The following is a 17,776-nucleotide window of genomic DNA, read 5'->3' on the forward strand; positions in this document are numbered from 1 at the left end:
CACATACACACATATACATGTTTTTAGTTACGAACATAGTCACGAAATTAATTTCATATAGGGGTGTCCAAACGATTTCCTCCAAAACCGCAGACAAAGGGGCTTTTTTATGTTTAACCTAATAAACATGATAAAACCAATCAATCAATCAATCAAGAAATTACATATTTTTAAAAATTCAACTGCTTAGGGTGATATGCAAAATACTTTTCATTTATTTTAGGTTTTGGGGTGGCCAATGGCCGTGTATGCCATTAGAATAGATCCGCCCCTCCACTGACCAGCAGCTGAATTCCATCTCCACATTTACAACCAATTCAAGCGCAATCAATAGTAAGCTGACCATACTTGAGAACCATTAATGTATGCTCACAAATCGGACTGACCTTGAAGGTGACACTACGGAGCTATAAATGTGTCTTTGTATATATAGAAAAGTTTAATAGTTTAGTGATCGTCCCCATTATTCACATCCTCTCAGTTTTTCAACAGCTACATGTCTAATGGCCCTTAAATAGGGTAAGAACGTCAAAAGTTGGTTTTAGCGTATTCCGCTGGCCGCCAAAGAACAGATGACAGGCCGCAAATGGCCCCCGGACCATATTTGGACACCGTTGCTGTAAGCTACCATCATATTTATACTTTGACTAGTAATCCACAATAGATCAAATTCATTCAACAGGCATTCAACAAATCACTGCACACAAATTCTACAGTTAGAAAACAATTGTCTTAACCCTTGTGCCTTGGAATCAGTGACACCCTCTAAGAGTACATTTTAGCCAAATAAGTAATTCTACTTTGAGGTGTGATAACTAAGTCAATTTTTAACATTTTTTTTTATTTCAACCACTCAAAATGTTCATTGGCATCAGAACTATCCATACATATGAAGTTTTTTTTTTTTTTTTATGTATCCCCCCCTCTTAGGACAATACAAGCCCAAAGAATGGACTATGAAGAAAACGAACTGTGCTGTATACATGTATAAAAAATAAATAAAAAAATAATACTTCATATGACATAATTAGAGCTTCGAATAAGGCAATAAGTTATAACAACAATTTTTTCAATGCATGCCAAATTTTTTGACAATGGCAATTTAACTCAGAACACCCTCTAAGAGTACATTTTAGCCAAATAAGTAATTCTACTTTGAGGTGTGATAACTAAGTCAATTTTTAACATTTTTTTTTATTTCAACCACTCAAAATGTTCATTGGCATCAGAACTATCCATACATATGAAGTTTTTTTTTTTTTTTTATGTATTCCCCCCTCTTAGGACAATACAAGCCCAAAGAATGGACTATGAAGAAAACGAACTGTGCTGTATACATGTATAAAAAATAAATAAAAAATTAATACTTCATATGACATAATTAGAGCTTCGAATAAGGCAATAAGTTATAACAACAATTTTTTCAATGCATGCCAAATTTTTTGACAATGGCAATTTAACTCAGAACACCCTCGAAGAGTACATTTTAGCCAAATAAGTAATTCTACTTTGAGGTGTGATAACTAAGTCAATTTTTAACATTTTTTTTTATTTCAACCACTCAAAATGTTCATTGGCATCAGAACTATCCATACATATGAAGTTTTTTTTTTTTTTTTATGTATTCCCCCCTCTTAGGACAATACAAGCCCAAAGAATGGACTATGAAGAAAACGAACTGTGCTGTATACATGTATAAAAAATAAATAAAAAATTAATACTTCATATGACATAATTAGAGCTTCGAATAAGGCAATAAGTTATAACAACAATTTTTTCAATGCATGCCAAATTTTTTGACAATGGCAATTTAACTCAGAACACCCTCGAAGAGTACATTTTAGCCAAATAAGTAATTCTACTTTGAGGTGTGATAACTAAGTCATTTTTTAACATTTTTTTTTCTTTCAACCACCCAAAATGTTCATTGGCATCAAAACTATGCATAAATATAGTATATTTATTTATTATTATTATTTCCCCCCACCATAGGACAACAGAAGCCAAATAATAGATTATGAAGAAAATTAACTGTGTTGTATATATGTATAATAAAGAAATAAATTTGAATCTTTCATATGACATAGTTAGAGCATCAGGCAACACGGTAGCTTTGATAGAAAACTTTGGGGAAAAAAGTACTTTTTGTGGGGCTCCGGAGCGGCACCGGGACCCTCCGTGACTTTAGCCGCAAATTGTGTTTGATTTTCGGGTACAGGAAGGCCCGATTTACACCCCCATATCCGGCGTCGCACTTCAACGAGCCACGTATCTCTTGTGCTCACGGTTCCAGATATGTGTCAGATATGTGTCATTTTCCCCGTAGGACGTACGGTTCCGGACAAATAACGGAAAGAAAAAGCTCCATTACACCGATCCGTCCGTTTACTTTACCCGGAAATCGTGCGCGTTTTTCGGATAAATTTACACCGCCTGTATCCAATTGTATCCGGCGAACGGAAGTCAACACAGCGACGAGCTACATACCGTTGGGAAGCTACACGGCCCCCGCGGCATTCCAGGACGTGCTCATATGTTCGTTTATGTTTATTTTGTAGAAGTACTTACTTGCCAACTTGCATTTGCAGCTTTTTGTGTCTCCGATCGCCGTTCTTTTCCTTAGATCCAGGAAGCTCATGTCTCGTGCACGTTAGCCTCTTAGCACGTTAGCACGTTGTTGTGAATACAAACTAGCCGAATAAAAATCGAAGCTTAGCACTTTCACACGTAGAAATGCAACGGCCAGATAAGATAACCGACGAGGAATTCATCTCGACAACCGTTACATGTTACACTTCATAAGTTGCAAAAAAAAAAACGTTTTTTTTGTTTTGTCTTATCCCTTCTGCTTATTGTTTTCACCGATCCATGCTCCTTGCCATGTTTTGAAGAATGCACGAAGGGAAATACGTCACCTCCACGTTGCACGCACGTTTGGCCACAATGGCACGCCTGCCCCCTGCAGCCTTGGCAGAGCAAATGTCAATGCTCGGCTGTTCAAAATGGATGATCGAACTGTGCATGCGTGTGGAATATGTACGCTATTAATTCTGAAGTTCTGAAGTGAAGAAAGAGAAAAAAAAAATTAAATAACAGCCTTCACACACTGAGGAAAACCGCTGTATTGCAACGACGCCCACCTCTAACAGTGGCTCATTTTGGGGACATAACAACGGCAAAGAGCATTGCCATTCGACCCCTCCCACTAGGGAACGTGCTTCCCACGTCCATGCAGACAAACAAACAGCATATCCCAACACGAAACATAAGTCAATAGCTCGCAATACCTTTTTCTGCACAAAAATATAAGTGGCGCGCGTGTACGCGCATCCACGAACACGCACGCGCGCCCACTAACGTGCACGCGCATCCACTAACATCCTGTCGAATGCACAATCAGTAAAAAGCACGAAGAAATAAGTCTGTGTGGAATATGGCGTGCTGGAATCAGTGCGGCGTTTGCAAGGAAAATCATTAATTGGCCTCTACCGCCACCTGGTGGATTTGGGGTGCGAAATCTTTCTCATGGCCATGGCACCGTCGAGGAATGTCCATAGAAGGATTTCATGCAGAAATCACGGAAATTGCAATAAAATACATGCAGTGTCCAATCGGTCCAAAAATGTCACTTATAATGTACATTAATGTTACGCGGTTGGCTAACGCCAATTCCAGGGATATTATAATAGTTATCTCCCTCATGCAATGGCTGAGAAATGTTGGCACACTCGCATTTTGACGGTCCCCCAGTTTTCCAAAGCCGTGGCTCATTTTTTTTTGTTTTTTTGTTTTTTTTTGTTTTCCCCCTGCACAATCAACTCCTAATTTACATATTTGGCTAAGCAAATGGCACAAGGGTTAAATATGAAAAGAAAATAATTTACAACTGCTCTACAGTGTTGCAGTATTTACCTTCTCAATAGCCAATGGCAATTTTTTTTGTTTCTTCATTATGTGTCCAAGTTCTACGACTGTATTCTTCATTCAAGGCAATTCCTCAGTTCCGAGTCCACGACTGTGCTTCAGACAGGTGCTTGAGTGACGGGAAATGAAGAACAGCAAAGAGAAGTCTTCCTTCGTACGTGTGACGTCAGTTCCACTGGCTGTTGCGACATGCTGTGAACCTGCATTACATCCAGGTAAAGACTCATCAGCTGCTGCTAAACAATGCCTTATACAAATGCAAATGAAAATTGACTCAAGCATAGGAAAATGAGCTGGAAGTCAAACAGGTAGATTCCAAGACACAGCGTGAATAATGCTCTACCTCATTCATCGATGTTTTCAGTGTTTTTGTACTTAAACATGAATGGAAATGCAATTTTTTTTTAAGTAAAACAAAGATGAACTCAACTACACAGCTTGCATTACTGAGCTTCTCACTTTATGTTTGTTGTGGACGGTTCGGATGACACTGAAGGCGAGGAAGGTCATTGAAGGCAACACGGCTGTGCAGGCTGTGAGCAGAGCTGTGAGCCACACGACTGGATCTGTGAAGGCCTCATCAGAAGCACCTGGAGAAAAGCCCACAAATGTTCAAACCACGCAGTTCAGACCATCCGTTTAATACAGCAAAAGAGATACAGGACTTTTAATATGCAGCTTAAATTAGTTTTTGAAATTATAGTTTCTTTAAATGATAGTTTTTTTAAAATGATAGTTTTTTTGTTTATTTAAATTATACTGTTTAAAATTCTAGCTTTTTTTTTTTAAATTATAGTTTTGTCAAATTATAGTTTCTTTTAATTATAGTTTTTTTAAATTATAGTTTTTCAAATTATAGTTTTTTTAAAATTAAATTGTAGGTTTTTTTAAATTATGGATAGTTTAATAGTTTCTTTAAATTATAGTTTTTTTAAATTATAGATTTTTTTAAATTAGTTTTTTTTTTTAATTATAGGTAGTTTTTTTTTTTTAATTATGGATAGTTTTGTTAAATTATTGTTTTTTTTAATCATAGTTTTTTATTATAGACAGTTTCTTTAAAAAAAATTTTTAATAGTTTCTTTAAATTATAGTTTTTTTTAAGAGACATTACTATTATATATAATTTAAATACATAAAACAGTTTCCACGTCTTACGATGTGAATTTGTGACATACTTTGTTCAAAATACTGTTAAAGTATTAAGAATTTCTTAAAAAAATAAAAATAAAAATAAAAAAAAATAAAAGGGGTGAGTAACGAAATTTCATGCATTTTTTTTTTTTATCTGCTGCAATTTATATTCTAGAGCGTAGTCCGAAAAATATGGTATTCTGCAAGGCTACTATAGTTAACAAAAACAAACAAGAAAAAATAAAATTAAATAAAATTACAATATAACTAAAATCTCCTTCATTTTCATATGAACTTTCAGGGTTGATATGAAATGTATTAAATGTATACCGTAAAATAAATAATCAGCTGGTGCTCCCTGGAACAGGAATTTGCTATGCGTGATCCTTGAGCAGATGAAATAGAGCAGCAAAGAAACGCACACGGCTCCTATGTTGAACTTTGTCCAGTGTCTGGTCAACAAAACGACCTGATGGAAGAGAAGCGATGTCATCTTGAGATGAGGTCAGGCAAAAATGATCATACTGGTGTTCTATTTTGTGCATCTCTGACCTCTATGTTGGCAGTAAATACGGCTGCCATGGACACAGTGACCGCCATGGTCTGGTAGTCGACGGCAGTGTTGTAGTAGACGCCACACGGAATGAAGAAGAGAACAAGTGAAGCGTAGAGGGCGTATAAGAGTGACGTAAACAACACCAAGGGCCCGGAAAGCTCTTGCCTCTGTCCACATTTGTACAGCTCAGGCCACCGAAGGCTGTTGTCTGCACTCACGTCCTACAATGCAACAAGGATGTCACTTTGAAGTATGTGGCCACCATTGCTGTAGCCACACAAAGATAACTACAGGAACACTAGGCAATGGATGCACCTTTATTTAGACATTTATATACACAAAAAGTATGAAACAGATCTGTAATTTACATGAATTACAACAATGTGAAATATTGAAGAAATCAATATATATATTGTTGACATTAAGTCCACTTTTGGACACGTGGCTTAATATTTGCTTGTGGACCCAGGTTAATTCTCACCTGTAATTAATAAAGACATTTAGTATCATTTTCTTTTGATAAAGCCCTACAGGCCCACATCCAAGACAATAATCTTCATTCAAGGTCCTCATTGTGAATACAGTACACTACAAACACATAAGTTACCCAATATTTTAACACCTGCGATAGGATATTAGCGAAAGCTAATCCAGTCAATTGGCTGCCCTATGGCCCTATGGTCGAAAAGCCAAATGGCTTAGCCTTGGCCCTAGGAGTGTTCTAGGGCCAAGGCTAGCGCTATAAAGCTAAAGTAAAAGTTAGCTCGCAGCAAAGTTAAAAGCTAACAGGAACAAAAGCTAACTTAAAGCCTATGCTATAGCTAGTGCTACTGTTCAAGCTAGCCATTAGCAAAAATGTACCTAGCTATCCTAGCTAAAAGTTAGCTAACGAGTGTACCTAAAGTACCAGGCTGTACCAATATAACAGCTGTAGGCTAATGTTAGCAAGTAGGGCTAAAGAAAAGAAAACAAAAAAAAACAAAAAAACGTACTCTAAAGTTGTTGGAGTTGTAGTCAAAGTTAGTTGAAATAGAAGGAGCCGGAAAGTTTCATCCAAATTGTAAATAGTGTACCATTGGCTGATTTCAAATTAATCATCCACCGTTGAGCTGCAAAATAACCTTCCGAAATTCTGTTGGCTTAACTTTTTTGACTCAACAATGTGCTACCAGAAACTTACAATACAAGACATAGCATTATTAATCAGGAAAATAGTCATTGTACATTCAACATCGAGATATGACAAGCTTTCTATTTTTTTACCGTAAAAGTGGATTGCCTTGCATTCAGTGTCAGGTTCATGGAGATTAGAAGCAAATGGCGTGAAACAGGAAGTCAGGGCCTTATATAGAGGAGGAGCTAATTGGAACATACCAAGTGCTTACATTGTCAAAGGGGTTGAAATTTCCTTGCAGCATATACAAGGTTATAGGTTCAGTATAAACATTATTTAATTGTTTTAATTTTTTGTGTGAGCGAAAGTTTACTTCCATGTTTTATCAAACGTTTTTAAAGTGGATTTTTTGTGTGCTATAAACAGATGAAAGTTTATTTTATTAGCCTTCCTGACGAGAGTTCTACTTTAGTTAGTTCAGCTCCATTTAAGTGTCCTTCTTACAGACTCATCTTATTGCATTATTTATCAGTATATCATTATTAGCATTTTGAATGAGAGGAAAAAAAGCCAACTTTCTCACCTTGTCAAAGAAGGCCACAAACAAAATCTGGGATGATGTGTAGAAGGTAGTGTAAAAGGCAATGAACCATGTCTCATACAAGGACTGCAAGACAGAAACATTACATTTTGTTGTTGCTGTTTTAAAGTGCTCTATAAATAAAGTTGAGTTGCAAAAATGGATGTGATTGAACTATGAATACAGTGAACTTTCGCTTCACATGGGTTAGGAACCAAGCTCGATGCGATGAGCAAAAATTCACCCAAAGCCCTTTTGAGCTCGACTTCACTGAATATCCCACCTGAGCACTGTAGCCGTTGAAGATGCCAAACCAAAGGTGCACCAGTGCAAAACTACAAGTCTTGAACAGGAAGTAGCGCAGGAACAGGGAGATGCGCCGATACGACCAGCGCCCGTGGACCAGCAGCAGCCTCTGCAGGAATCTGAAACGGGATAGTGAAAAGTCTGCGTTCTGTACGGCTTGGCCTCCCTCCACTCCCGCCAGTCCTACGCCGATGTGGGCCGCTAAAATGGACAACAAACAAGATTCAATACTAAAGCGTCAGTTAAACAAAAAAACAACAACAACAAAAAAACGAATCCTGTTTTGGATCGCACACTCACTCTTGATCATGTTTACATCATTGGCGCCATCTCCAATGGACAACGTGATGGAGCTTGTGTGCTTCCTGACCAAAGTAACAATGTCGGCTTTCTGTCCAGGTGTTACCCGGCAACACAACACCGTCTGACACTGTTGCGCTAAGCTCATGAACTTGGCGCCCCACTCTGGTCTCTGGTCAAACTCGGTCTGAAGAGAAACACCAGGTTAACTTCAGTTGGCCTATTTAGGACGGTTCCAAAATAATGTACAGCATTTTGAGGTTTAACATTTAGTTGTACTCGTTACATATTTGTGACCTTGAAGAGATTTTCATGCAAATAATTACCATCCTTTTGACTTTACCTTTCCATCCACCTTACGGCTTGAGTACAAATAACGGTTAGGAGCTGGTGGTGTTCCACAAGGCTCTTAAATTGGTCAACTGATTTTTTTTCATTACACAGTGATACCTTGACTTTTTTTTCTTAGTTCCAAACCGTCGCCTGAATACGAATGCTTAATATGATATGGTTAATCTCTGCTAAAGCAATTACTATCTCCTTATTTGAAAAGCTGACCGAAAAGTATTGGCACAAACATCCGAGTACGCTACGTATTTCTCGCAAGTTTATGAGTTTTTTTCCTCGCAAGTTTCTGAGTTTTTTTCCTCGCAAATCTGTGTTTATTTCTCGTAAAAAAATTTTCTCGCAAAATTGCCACTTTATAACGTCGCAAATTTCTGAGTTTATTTCTCTTAAATTTGTGAGGGTTTTTTGTTCTCGCAAATTGGCTACTTTATGTCATAAATATGTGATTTTTTTCTCATAAATTGTTGAGTTTTTTTTTCTTGGAAGGTTATCTAAAAGAAGACATATTTATACGTGGCCCTAATACGCCGTCGTACCTGAAAGATTTCTGTGCTCTGAGCCATAATTTGGTATATAGGCGAGCTTGACTAATACCAGGTGTTATGTGTGGTAATCCATGCTATAGCACTATAGAAAACGGATGGGTTATTGTTTACCAACTCAGGACCAGTCAGGACCACAGCAGTCTGTACTCCTGCCTTGTCCTTTTCAACAGCCCACAGTTCTGTCTGTCTGATTTTATGGAAATAGCCCCCAGGGTCTGGCGATTGGAGGACCTGTCTGTGAGTCAGACACAAAATCAGTAATATGATGCATTCATGTTTCCAACGTATGTTTTAATTCTCATTTTGGTTGACCTTAACTCCTTCCATTCCAGTAATCTTGCGCCAGGATCCAGTAGTTTACAAGCATATCCAATGTTGACTGCCGTCTCTTGAGGGTAGAAACAATGATAGAAAATGTGGAAATATAGTACGTGTTTTTTTTTTTTTTTATATATACACTTGGTGTTGGCATACCTCTTTTGTCCCCCGTAAGCACCCATACTTTAATCCCAGCCTGTTTAAGGAGAGAGATCGTCTCAGGAACGCCTTCCTGGAGTCGGTCCTCTATGGCTGTAACCCCTAGAAGCTAAGGATCAGAAAAGTTGGACTTTATTTTATGACAATGCTATTCATCCTTTGACAAATGTGTACATATCATACATCATTTAGACAAATTTGATTTCCCCCCCCCCCCCAACCTTTTTATTCACAGTGCACAACAGAGGTCAGCCATTTAAGACTTCTGTATCACGACAGAAATACACACATTGTTCAATCCGAGTGTTAAACTTTTATTTCATAGCGAGCCCACCTGAAGGTCTCGCTCCATCTCATCATAAAGCTTCTCCAGTAGGGCGTTGCGGTCAGAGGTCGCCATGGCAGCAGCCCGAGCTAAACTTTTACTCCACTGCTCCCATGACGTCTCAGAAACCGATCGAACGGCAACGCACAAGGTCCTCAGACAGGCCTCGGAAAACAGCTGGAAAAAAAACAGCATGAGTGCAGACCACCGCCAAGGCAGGCCAATCCTTAACATGAGTCCCTTGTTGGTCTGACTAAAGCCATATTGTTCAATGTAAACTCTGTACACTGGTTAGTCACTGTTCACAGTTGCAATCAAGAAATTAGCCACATGCTGCTTCACCGAGTCTAAAGGCAAAGACATTATCTGGTCACATGTAGCAGCCTGCTGTGTTAAATTTCCATTACTGGCCCACAGAGAAGGAGATGTTGCACAAGTCTACTTATTGCTTGTACCTCCAGGGCTTGTTCCGTGCTCTCCTGATGTGGACAGTCCCTCTGCAGCCTCTCCAGTATCACTATCTCAGCTCCTTTACAGTACAGTTTTAAAAACCCCTCCGGCTCGCGGACTGCATAAAATGGGAACAAAACCAGCAAACCTTGGAGAGCAACCCCCCAAAAATAGCAGTTGAAAGAGGGAGGATGAGGCATGAAATCATTGATTCCCTCACCCAACACTGACATCCGTCTTCTCTGGCTGGTGAAGTCAAGCAAAGCCAGCAGCTTGTAGTGGCGCGTGACACCCATCTCGGACACGGACATATCGTCTCGTGTTCTGGACAGGAAGACCCAGCCCAGTTCCCTGGCAGCGCCGACAAGAGCCTCCTCATCGGGAGATGCGGCTTGGTAAACTAGAGTATCTGAAATGAGTAGGAGAAAAAACGTAACCCACACAATTACACACTTTAGCCTGACAGTGTGGTACAGGTAGAGTTGAAGTAGACAGTCAGCAAACGAAACTAAAGCTAAAGCTAAAGCTAAACCCTTAGTTATAATTGTTTCCACAGACCAGAGAAATGCGATAATGAGTATTGTCGGTCAAGTTTAAACTAAAATTGCATTTGTTTGATAGCTTAGCTTTGAGTTTATCATTGTATGCTAGCTTTAGCATTAAGCTAGCAAACTTATGGCTAACAAAGTCAGAGATGCTATGTAACAAGTACTTTGAATGAACATTTATGACATAAAGAGCTTGAAGCAAGCACTGAACATTATTTTCTGATTTAATTGTTCACCTTGTGCCAAACTGCTGCTTGTTGTGAAATTTGCTAGTGTTTGTGACTGAAATTTTCACTCCCAATTCAAGGCATAAAATCAGCCAAGCTATGCCTCGTGTCTTGAAAAACTCTAAGTAAATTGAGGTCTCACTGCATACACTTCCTCCCACCTTCTTTCCACTGGGCCATGACCGTGTGACACACAGTCAGTGCGGTGAAGAATCGCCTGACGGTTGGACACTGTTGTGCTCGGAGGCGCTCCACCAGGGCGGGAGCCCGCATGAACAGACCGCCACGGGAGAATGGATTCCAGGTGAGGTCCATTAGCTATGAATACAATAGTATGACAGAAGGCACATTTTATATGACACATGACGACAGGCTGTGACCGTGGATTGTGTGTAAGAAAATTCATAGAAGTGATCATATAGTACCTCTATGTCCTCTGCCCTTACTGACGAATCACCTGTTGAAGTTAAAATGAAATAATAAAACGACCACCAATGACAGATGGGTTAAGTAGTAACAAAAGTTGAAAATATACAGCGATGCCAGTTCAATTCATTCATGCACTCATATCTCAAATACTCTTTCCCCATTGAAATGAATGGAAATAATATTAATGAGTTCCACCCTTACCAAAATACACAAGAAAAAATGATTTCACTAAACTTCAGATGAAAGTGGCATTTAACTGTTTGAATTCTCTTTTTTTGTAAAACTGCTCATCTGCCAAACTGCTACTTGCAAAGTAAGTTGAGTATTCTGCCACCATACAGCACTTAATTATTCTGATGGCCTCTATTTAAAGAAAATTCTACCATTTCAATACAGAAAAAGGTGCGACTATACCGTAGATCTCCCCAGCTATGCAGCATTGCCTGAAGAGCAGACGATTTTGGGTCAACGTTCCAGTTTTGTCACTCAACAGGTATTCCACTTGGCCCAGCTCCTCACACAGCGAAGTATTCCGGGCTTGTGCTGGACAATCTGTCTGAGGCCAGTACATCTCCAAATCCCAATTAATAAACTTGCTGTGGAATGTGTGGATCATCTCAAATCTGCCCCAACACACACATGCTATCATCAGCAACATCACATCCACACCATCACTATACATGACGGCATGTTATAACTGACGTGACGTAGAGCATGATGGGCACGGCCGGGCTGAGCAGCATGAAGTAGCTCCAGTAGACCAGGAAGGCGGTATAGACCGGGTCACCGTTGATAACCAGAGCAGACAGAAACTCGGTACGGCTCATCACCCGGCTTGTAAACACCCCGCAGCCGATGGCCAGAAGTAGCACGGCCAGCAGCAAAAACAACATTATCTGTCGATGACAAAAACATGTACGGTGAAAACATCGTTCGGTGTACATTTGGGGTGTTAAAAAAAAAAAAAAATCGATTCGGCAATATATCGCGATACTACAGCACGAAATTCTCGAATCGATTCAATAGGCAACCGAATTGATTTTTTTAACATCCATTTTTGATGGAAAAATATTCAACAAAACGTCTAACTTTCATACCTTAAGCATGGAAGAATGTGATATTAATGGAACATTAAGCCTTAATATTTTATTTCAATGCTGTTCTAACATGAAAAAGGTTACAACCTGTTTGTTAAATACAGTGGCTCAGTTATAAAACTGAAGTTTCAGATCAATAAATAATACATTTTCATACACATCTCACAGTGTACATTGTACAAGTTTACTGAATGGTATTTTCTAAATTTGAGTAAAAAAAAATCGCAACAATCGACTTGTAAATTCATATTGGGATTAATCGGTATCGAATCGAATCGTGATACAGATCGAATCGTCAGGTACTAGGCAATTCACGCCCCTAGTGTACAGTATACATGCTTATATTCCAATATTAACTATATGCTAATCGTTGCGCTTGCTAGCCCGTCAATGGCGTGCTGCATTGTTAGCATTGAACAAAACGGGCAAAGCTAATGTGGCTGTTTTCGAAACTCAATGTGTGCTTCTCTTTGTTTTAAGTTTAGTTCGATAGTAAACATCAACTGTGAGTGGCAATAAACGTACAAAACCACATTTTGTATAGCAACAGTATGCTAATTTTAGAATCCCTCCTGGAATCATATTTTAGACTTGAAAAACACAAGAAAATGTAGAAAATATCAGATGGGTTCAGTGTAGCTGTGTACATGTTAGCAACTTTATGTGTATAATAAGTAAGATTGTAATTAATAACTACTGCATCTCATTAGATACTGCAACACTCACCCCGATCACCGCTCTGTTGAGACTCTTCTCCAAGCGAGTTCTCTTGGCCCGTACTTTCCCGCAGTTCCTCAGGATCTTCGTGTCGGCACCTGGGTCGGACAATTACGAGAGCGAGAGTTCAGGCCCTGCCTCAGCAATGCGGACAGCCGCTGATGTGCCCTTGAGCAGGATGACCTTGCTGTACAGAGGTGAAACGAATGGAGAAGTGCCCTCCCTTGCGGGGATGCGTGGACTGACTTGTTTCCATAGATACTTTCTCAAAGATTGAGAATGGAAGCCAAAATTTTCAACGTGACTGTCATGTATGGACAAAAGTCTTGGGACACACCAATTAATCAAATTGGGTTGGAATATAGTATCTTAATTCTTCATCTAATGGACTGTTTGGGAAAGCTCCTCAAGGCATTCCTGAATGAGTTTGCAGTGGAGGATCTTGAGAGATAACTCTGAACTCAACCCTATCAAACATCTTCTCGATGAACTGTGCCTCTGCGCCACTTTTTCAGTGCCTTTGGCATCTTCATCAGAATCAGTCATCGTGAAAATGTAGCTGAATAATGAAACTGTGGTCTTGTTATTCTGTAAAAGCACGCATAACAGTACAACAAGTCTCTTTCAATGTGGTTCCTTCATTTTGGATGCATGTCATTTTTGGAATATTCTTTATTGTTCCTGCTAATTACAGTATGTGGAATAAATTGTTAAATGAGATTAATACATTTTAAGATAGTTTCATTATCCACAACAAGTTATTGAGTAAAATGAGTCATTTTGAAGTGTATTCTACGTTCATAAACTTGGCCAATATATCTATCTAGCATTTTTTTTTTTTTTTAAATTCTCCAAATTATTCATGAAAAGCATTCAACTTTTTTTTCCACGAAAAGCTAAGGGTAAATTGGAAAAGAAAATACTGGAACCATCTTAAAAATAATAATAATAAGAAGAAGAATAAGAAAATATGGATTAAATGATGTTAGAAGTTGTAATTTCACCATTCACCACTAGATGGCAGACATGGCCTGGTTGCTCTGACACTGTCTTATAGTACCCAATACTACAACATGAGTAGAATAGACCTTTTTTTTTTTAAATTTAATTGTATTTTATTATTATTATTATTATTATTATTATTATTATTTATTTATTTTTATATTTTTTAGGTTTTTTTTAATTTTCAAATTTGGAATGATATGCAGTACAAATATAGGACCTCAATTCTATAGCTTTTAGTGAGTTATTTTTGTTGGGGAAAAATGCACAAAATGAGTTTTCTCACTCAAATGTTGTTTTGCTGTTCAGCAGTTATGTACCATTCCTCAAATACACGAGACCCCCTTTACACAAGCGGAAAAAAAGAAGAAAAAAAGAAAGAAAAAGAAAAACAGTGTGTGGTTATTTTGCTGTTTGATTCAAACTTTGTTGTTGGGTTAGGATAGTTGATCATTTATACATGCATTGAATTATATTGTGAAAAATGAAATATAATATGAGCACATATTTTATCCATATCCAAAATAGCATTTTTGTCATACATCTGGTTAGGAAGTGTGTGGTCCTATTTGGCCCTTGAGTAGCACTGATGAAAAATTGTGGCCCCCTCCGACATTTAACTTGCCCATCACTTGATACAATGACGATGAAGTTAAATGGAAAAGCTCAACTTTTTTTGTGGGGATGGCATCAAAGGCATCTGATGGTAATATTGGTTCAACTACAATCAATTTTGTTGCCTTCCCAGACTAGTTTTCATAGCTGCAAAGGAGAGTGCTATACTTTTCTCTCATTTTCATTTTCCGTGGCGTGCACTTTTGCGTGAAAGTCAAGCTCAGTCGAACACGTGCGAGCTGGGTCACGATCGAGCTGTATCGATACACGTGATGTGACAAATGGCATAAAAGCCATCTGTGGAGGATTTTGACGTATGGATCGGCTTCTCCAGAACTGAAAGGGTCACGGCGCCGAGATCCGTGACACCTCCCGCTTGGTCCAGTAATATCCGATCAATGATCACTTAAAAAGACTGGACGAGCGCGCGAGCTGATCTGGGAGATGTTAGATGACCCACATTTCAAAGGCACCGTCCATAATTAGCCGTATAATGCATTTAATGTAACATAATTTGCCTTTGAAGCAAGTGGAGGCCACAACAGAAGGTGAGCTAAGGACATTTTGGATCACACTCATGGTTGTGGTCTCCTTCCACAGACATTTTGAGGGATAATTCTACATTTATATGAATGAATGTAATCGTACCGGTGTATATGACCAAACCGTAGGCGATCAGTGTGTTTCGTAGGACGGTCCCCCTGAGGAGGAGATGCTCGTTGTCCAGCAGGAAACGCTCTCCTCTCCAGTGCAGCTGCCCTCTGAAGGTGTACATGCTGTCATTGGGTTCCTCGCAGAAAACCACACCTGGGAAATGAATTCACACAATTGTGCGATTATGATAAATATCCGTACATTTTCTAGAGCACTTATCAGAAGTGAGCTGGAGTCTATCCCAGCTGACTTGACTTGGTGCAAGTCAATTGCAGGGCACATATCGACAAATTGTTTTGAAAAACAAAACAAAAACAATATTTCACCGTCAAAGTTGGCGAGCGTACACTCCGAGGGTTCGGATGTCAACTGGTTGTGCGTCGCACCAAGAGCCTGTCGGCACTTCAGGTTCGTCTCGCTGCATGGAGTAGAAATAATGCTTATCAATATTTTTTTTTCCCATTTGCTTGTCATCCATCCATCCATTTTCTACCGCTCTTCGCAGGGAACATATCGATTTTTTACTCCAAGTACCAACTGAAAAAAAAGTATGCTAAAGTATTCATCAAAAATGAGACTTCGGAAGTAGGGATGTAACGATATCCAAACATCACAATTTGATATTATCACGATATGAAGCTCACGACATGATAATTATCACAATATTGTGAGGAGGTTGCCGATATATATATATATATATATATATATTAAAAAACAAGGTCACAATATTATAAAAAAGAAAAGAATTTATACCAAAAAAATACAATATTGTGCTTTTGTACATAACAACAATGCATATAAACAACCTAAAATCTTTTAATAAGACTTAATATCGAGGCACTTACTTGCTAATACAAGCACACATTGTGTTCCTCCACATATTGACTCAATTCACAAGAATATTACATCTGACAGTTAGCATAGCTTTTAAACATAGAAGGGCCAAAACATCCCTCCTCAAAATTAAACTGCACTAAAAAAAAAACAAAAACAAAAAACTAGCCACCAGAGGTTGCTAGAACTGCACAAATGGAAATCAACCTGACTTTTTTTTTTAAAAGATGTGTTGCTTTTAATATCGGGACATGACGACGACGACATATTGCGTCAGTTTTAATATCGCAATATCACGATATTGCCATTATTGTTACATCCCTATTCAGAAGTCACCGCGGCATTAATGTACACTTGAACAATAATACTACACTTAAATGTGAAGTCAACCCAAGAATTTTCTGTATAATAAGATATTCTATGTGCCCCACTAGTCTAAACTGGATATTCTGATTAATATTGCATTTGTGGAATATGAATTGAGCAGCAGCGCGCAAAAAAAAAAACAAGTCTATGGTTGGGTCATATACTACAATACTGACCTTTGAACTGTACAGGGATTTTTGTTAATTTCCTGTATTTATTTATTTAATTATTTATTTTCATATATATATATATATATATATATATATATATATATATATATATATATATATATATATATATATCACATATTATATTTTATTAATTAATTTATTTACTTATTTATTATGAATTTTTATTATTATAATATTGTATATTTACAGTCAAGACAGAACCTAACATGCCTTTTTTGGGGGGGAGAATGGAAGCAAGTGAAGCGTTCGCGCTACTCTATATAAAAGTCTCACCCATCAATGTCAGCCGTTTCCACGTAGGACAGACTGTGTGGCTCGGAGCTGCATAGGAGCAAAACATCTGCCTGGGAGTCGAAAATATGAATCAATTAGTAGTGCAGGAAAAATGAGGATTTTTGACCAAATTAATCACATATGTTTTACGCAATGTGCTTTGTTTTTCAGTTGAAATATGTTTTGGTCATTAAATGCAAACTTACGTGAACTTAAATAGCTGATAATGCTGAGCTGAAATCTACTGGCTGGTTGCCGGCCAATCACATGATGCATATATACAAACAGGAATTCCCAGCAATTTAGAGTCTTCCATGATTAGCATGTGTGTTCTACAGTTGGGCTTGAATTACTTTTGTGATAATCAAAGTCTTTTGTATGTTGTTACGATGCTATAACATAGAATGGGCAACTCAATAACATGCACCCATGTAAGTCAAGATAATGTCATGTATGCATCATTCTACTGTCACTATATTTCAAATGAGCAAATAAGCATCTCACGGGAATGCTTTGGTCTTTGTGGATGCGCACGATATCCCCCACGCACAGATCCTTCCACTGCGCCGTACTGAAGCTGAAACAAATGCATCATTCACTACGCCAAAGATATCATGTGAATGCTGAGAGACAGTTAAAAACGTCAGAACATATTATAAAAAAGCAACATTCAAAAGGTGTCATTGCAAGATGCCTTGTCTCTGCATACTTACTATTATTTTTGTTCTGATGCATAACAGCACCAGCGTCTGAGCTTTCAAGCT

The 17,776-nt window shown here is 38.3% G+C and overlaps 1 protein-coding gene across 3 annotated transcripts in view; it reads right to left on the reverse strand.

Annotated features, from left to right (window-relative positions):
• Nucleotides 1-17,776, reverse strand: part of atp8b3 (ATPase phospholipid transporting 8B3) — a 98,364-nt gene that overhangs the window by 60,870 nt on the left and 19,718 nt on the right. For 2 of the 3 annotated variants that reach the window (XR_013285321.1, XR_013285322.1), the window contains exons 8-29: nt 17,517-17,589; nt 17,013-17,083; nt 15,675-15,766; nt 15,343-15,501; nt 13,087-13,175; nt 11,966-12,159; nt 11,678-11,886; nt 11,260-11,291; nt 10,996-11,152; nt 10,280-10,468; nt 10,065-10,177; nt 9,619-9,786; nt 9,282-9,393; nt 9,120-9,195; nt 8,919-9,042; nt 7,915-8,101; nt 7,592-7,815; nt 7,312-7,395; nt 5,611-5,835; nt 5,389-5,527; nt 4,384-4,514; nt 3,913-4,124 (exon numbers count right to left, since the gene is read on the reverse strand). Coding sequence is in view for 1 of the 3 variants with exons in the window: in XM_077533915.1 (XP_077390041.1) it covers nt 4,023-4,124; nt 4,384-4,514; nt 5,389-5,527; nt 5,611-5,835; nt 7,312-7,395; nt 7,592-7,815; nt 7,915-8,101; nt 8,919-9,042; nt 9,120-9,195; nt 9,282-9,393; nt 9,619-9,786; nt 10,065-10,177; nt 10,280-10,468; nt 10,996-11,152; nt 11,260-11,291; nt 11,678-11,886; nt 11,966-12,159; nt 13,087-13,175; nt 15,343-15,501; nt 15,675-15,766; nt 17,013-17,083; nt 17,517-17,589 (2,950 nt within the window). In the remaining 2 variants the exon portion in view is untranslated. Of the gene's footprint in view, nt 1-3,864; nt 4,125-4,383; nt 4,515-5,388; nt 5,528-5,610; nt 5,836-7,311; nt 7,396-7,591; nt 7,816-7,914; nt 8,102-8,918; nt 9,043-9,119; nt 9,196-9,281; nt 9,394-9,618; nt 9,787-10,064; nt 10,178-10,279; nt 10,469-10,995; nt 11,153-11,259; nt 11,292-11,677; nt 11,887-11,965; nt 12,160-13,086; nt 13,176-15,342; nt 15,502-15,674; nt 15,767-17,012; nt 17,084-17,516; nt 17,590-17,776 lie in introns of those variants that run through there. The other variant, XM_077533915.1, reaches the window with a different exon arrangement.

The sequence above is a fragment of the Festucalex cinctus genome, chromosome 10 (assembly GCF_051991245.1).
Source record: "Festucalex cinctus isolate MCC-2025b chromosome 10, RoL_Fcin_1.0, whole genome shotgun sequence".
Taxonomy (NCBI): Eukaryota; Metazoa; Chordata; class Actinopteri; order Syngnathiformes; family Syngnathidae; genus Festucalex; species Festucalex cinctus.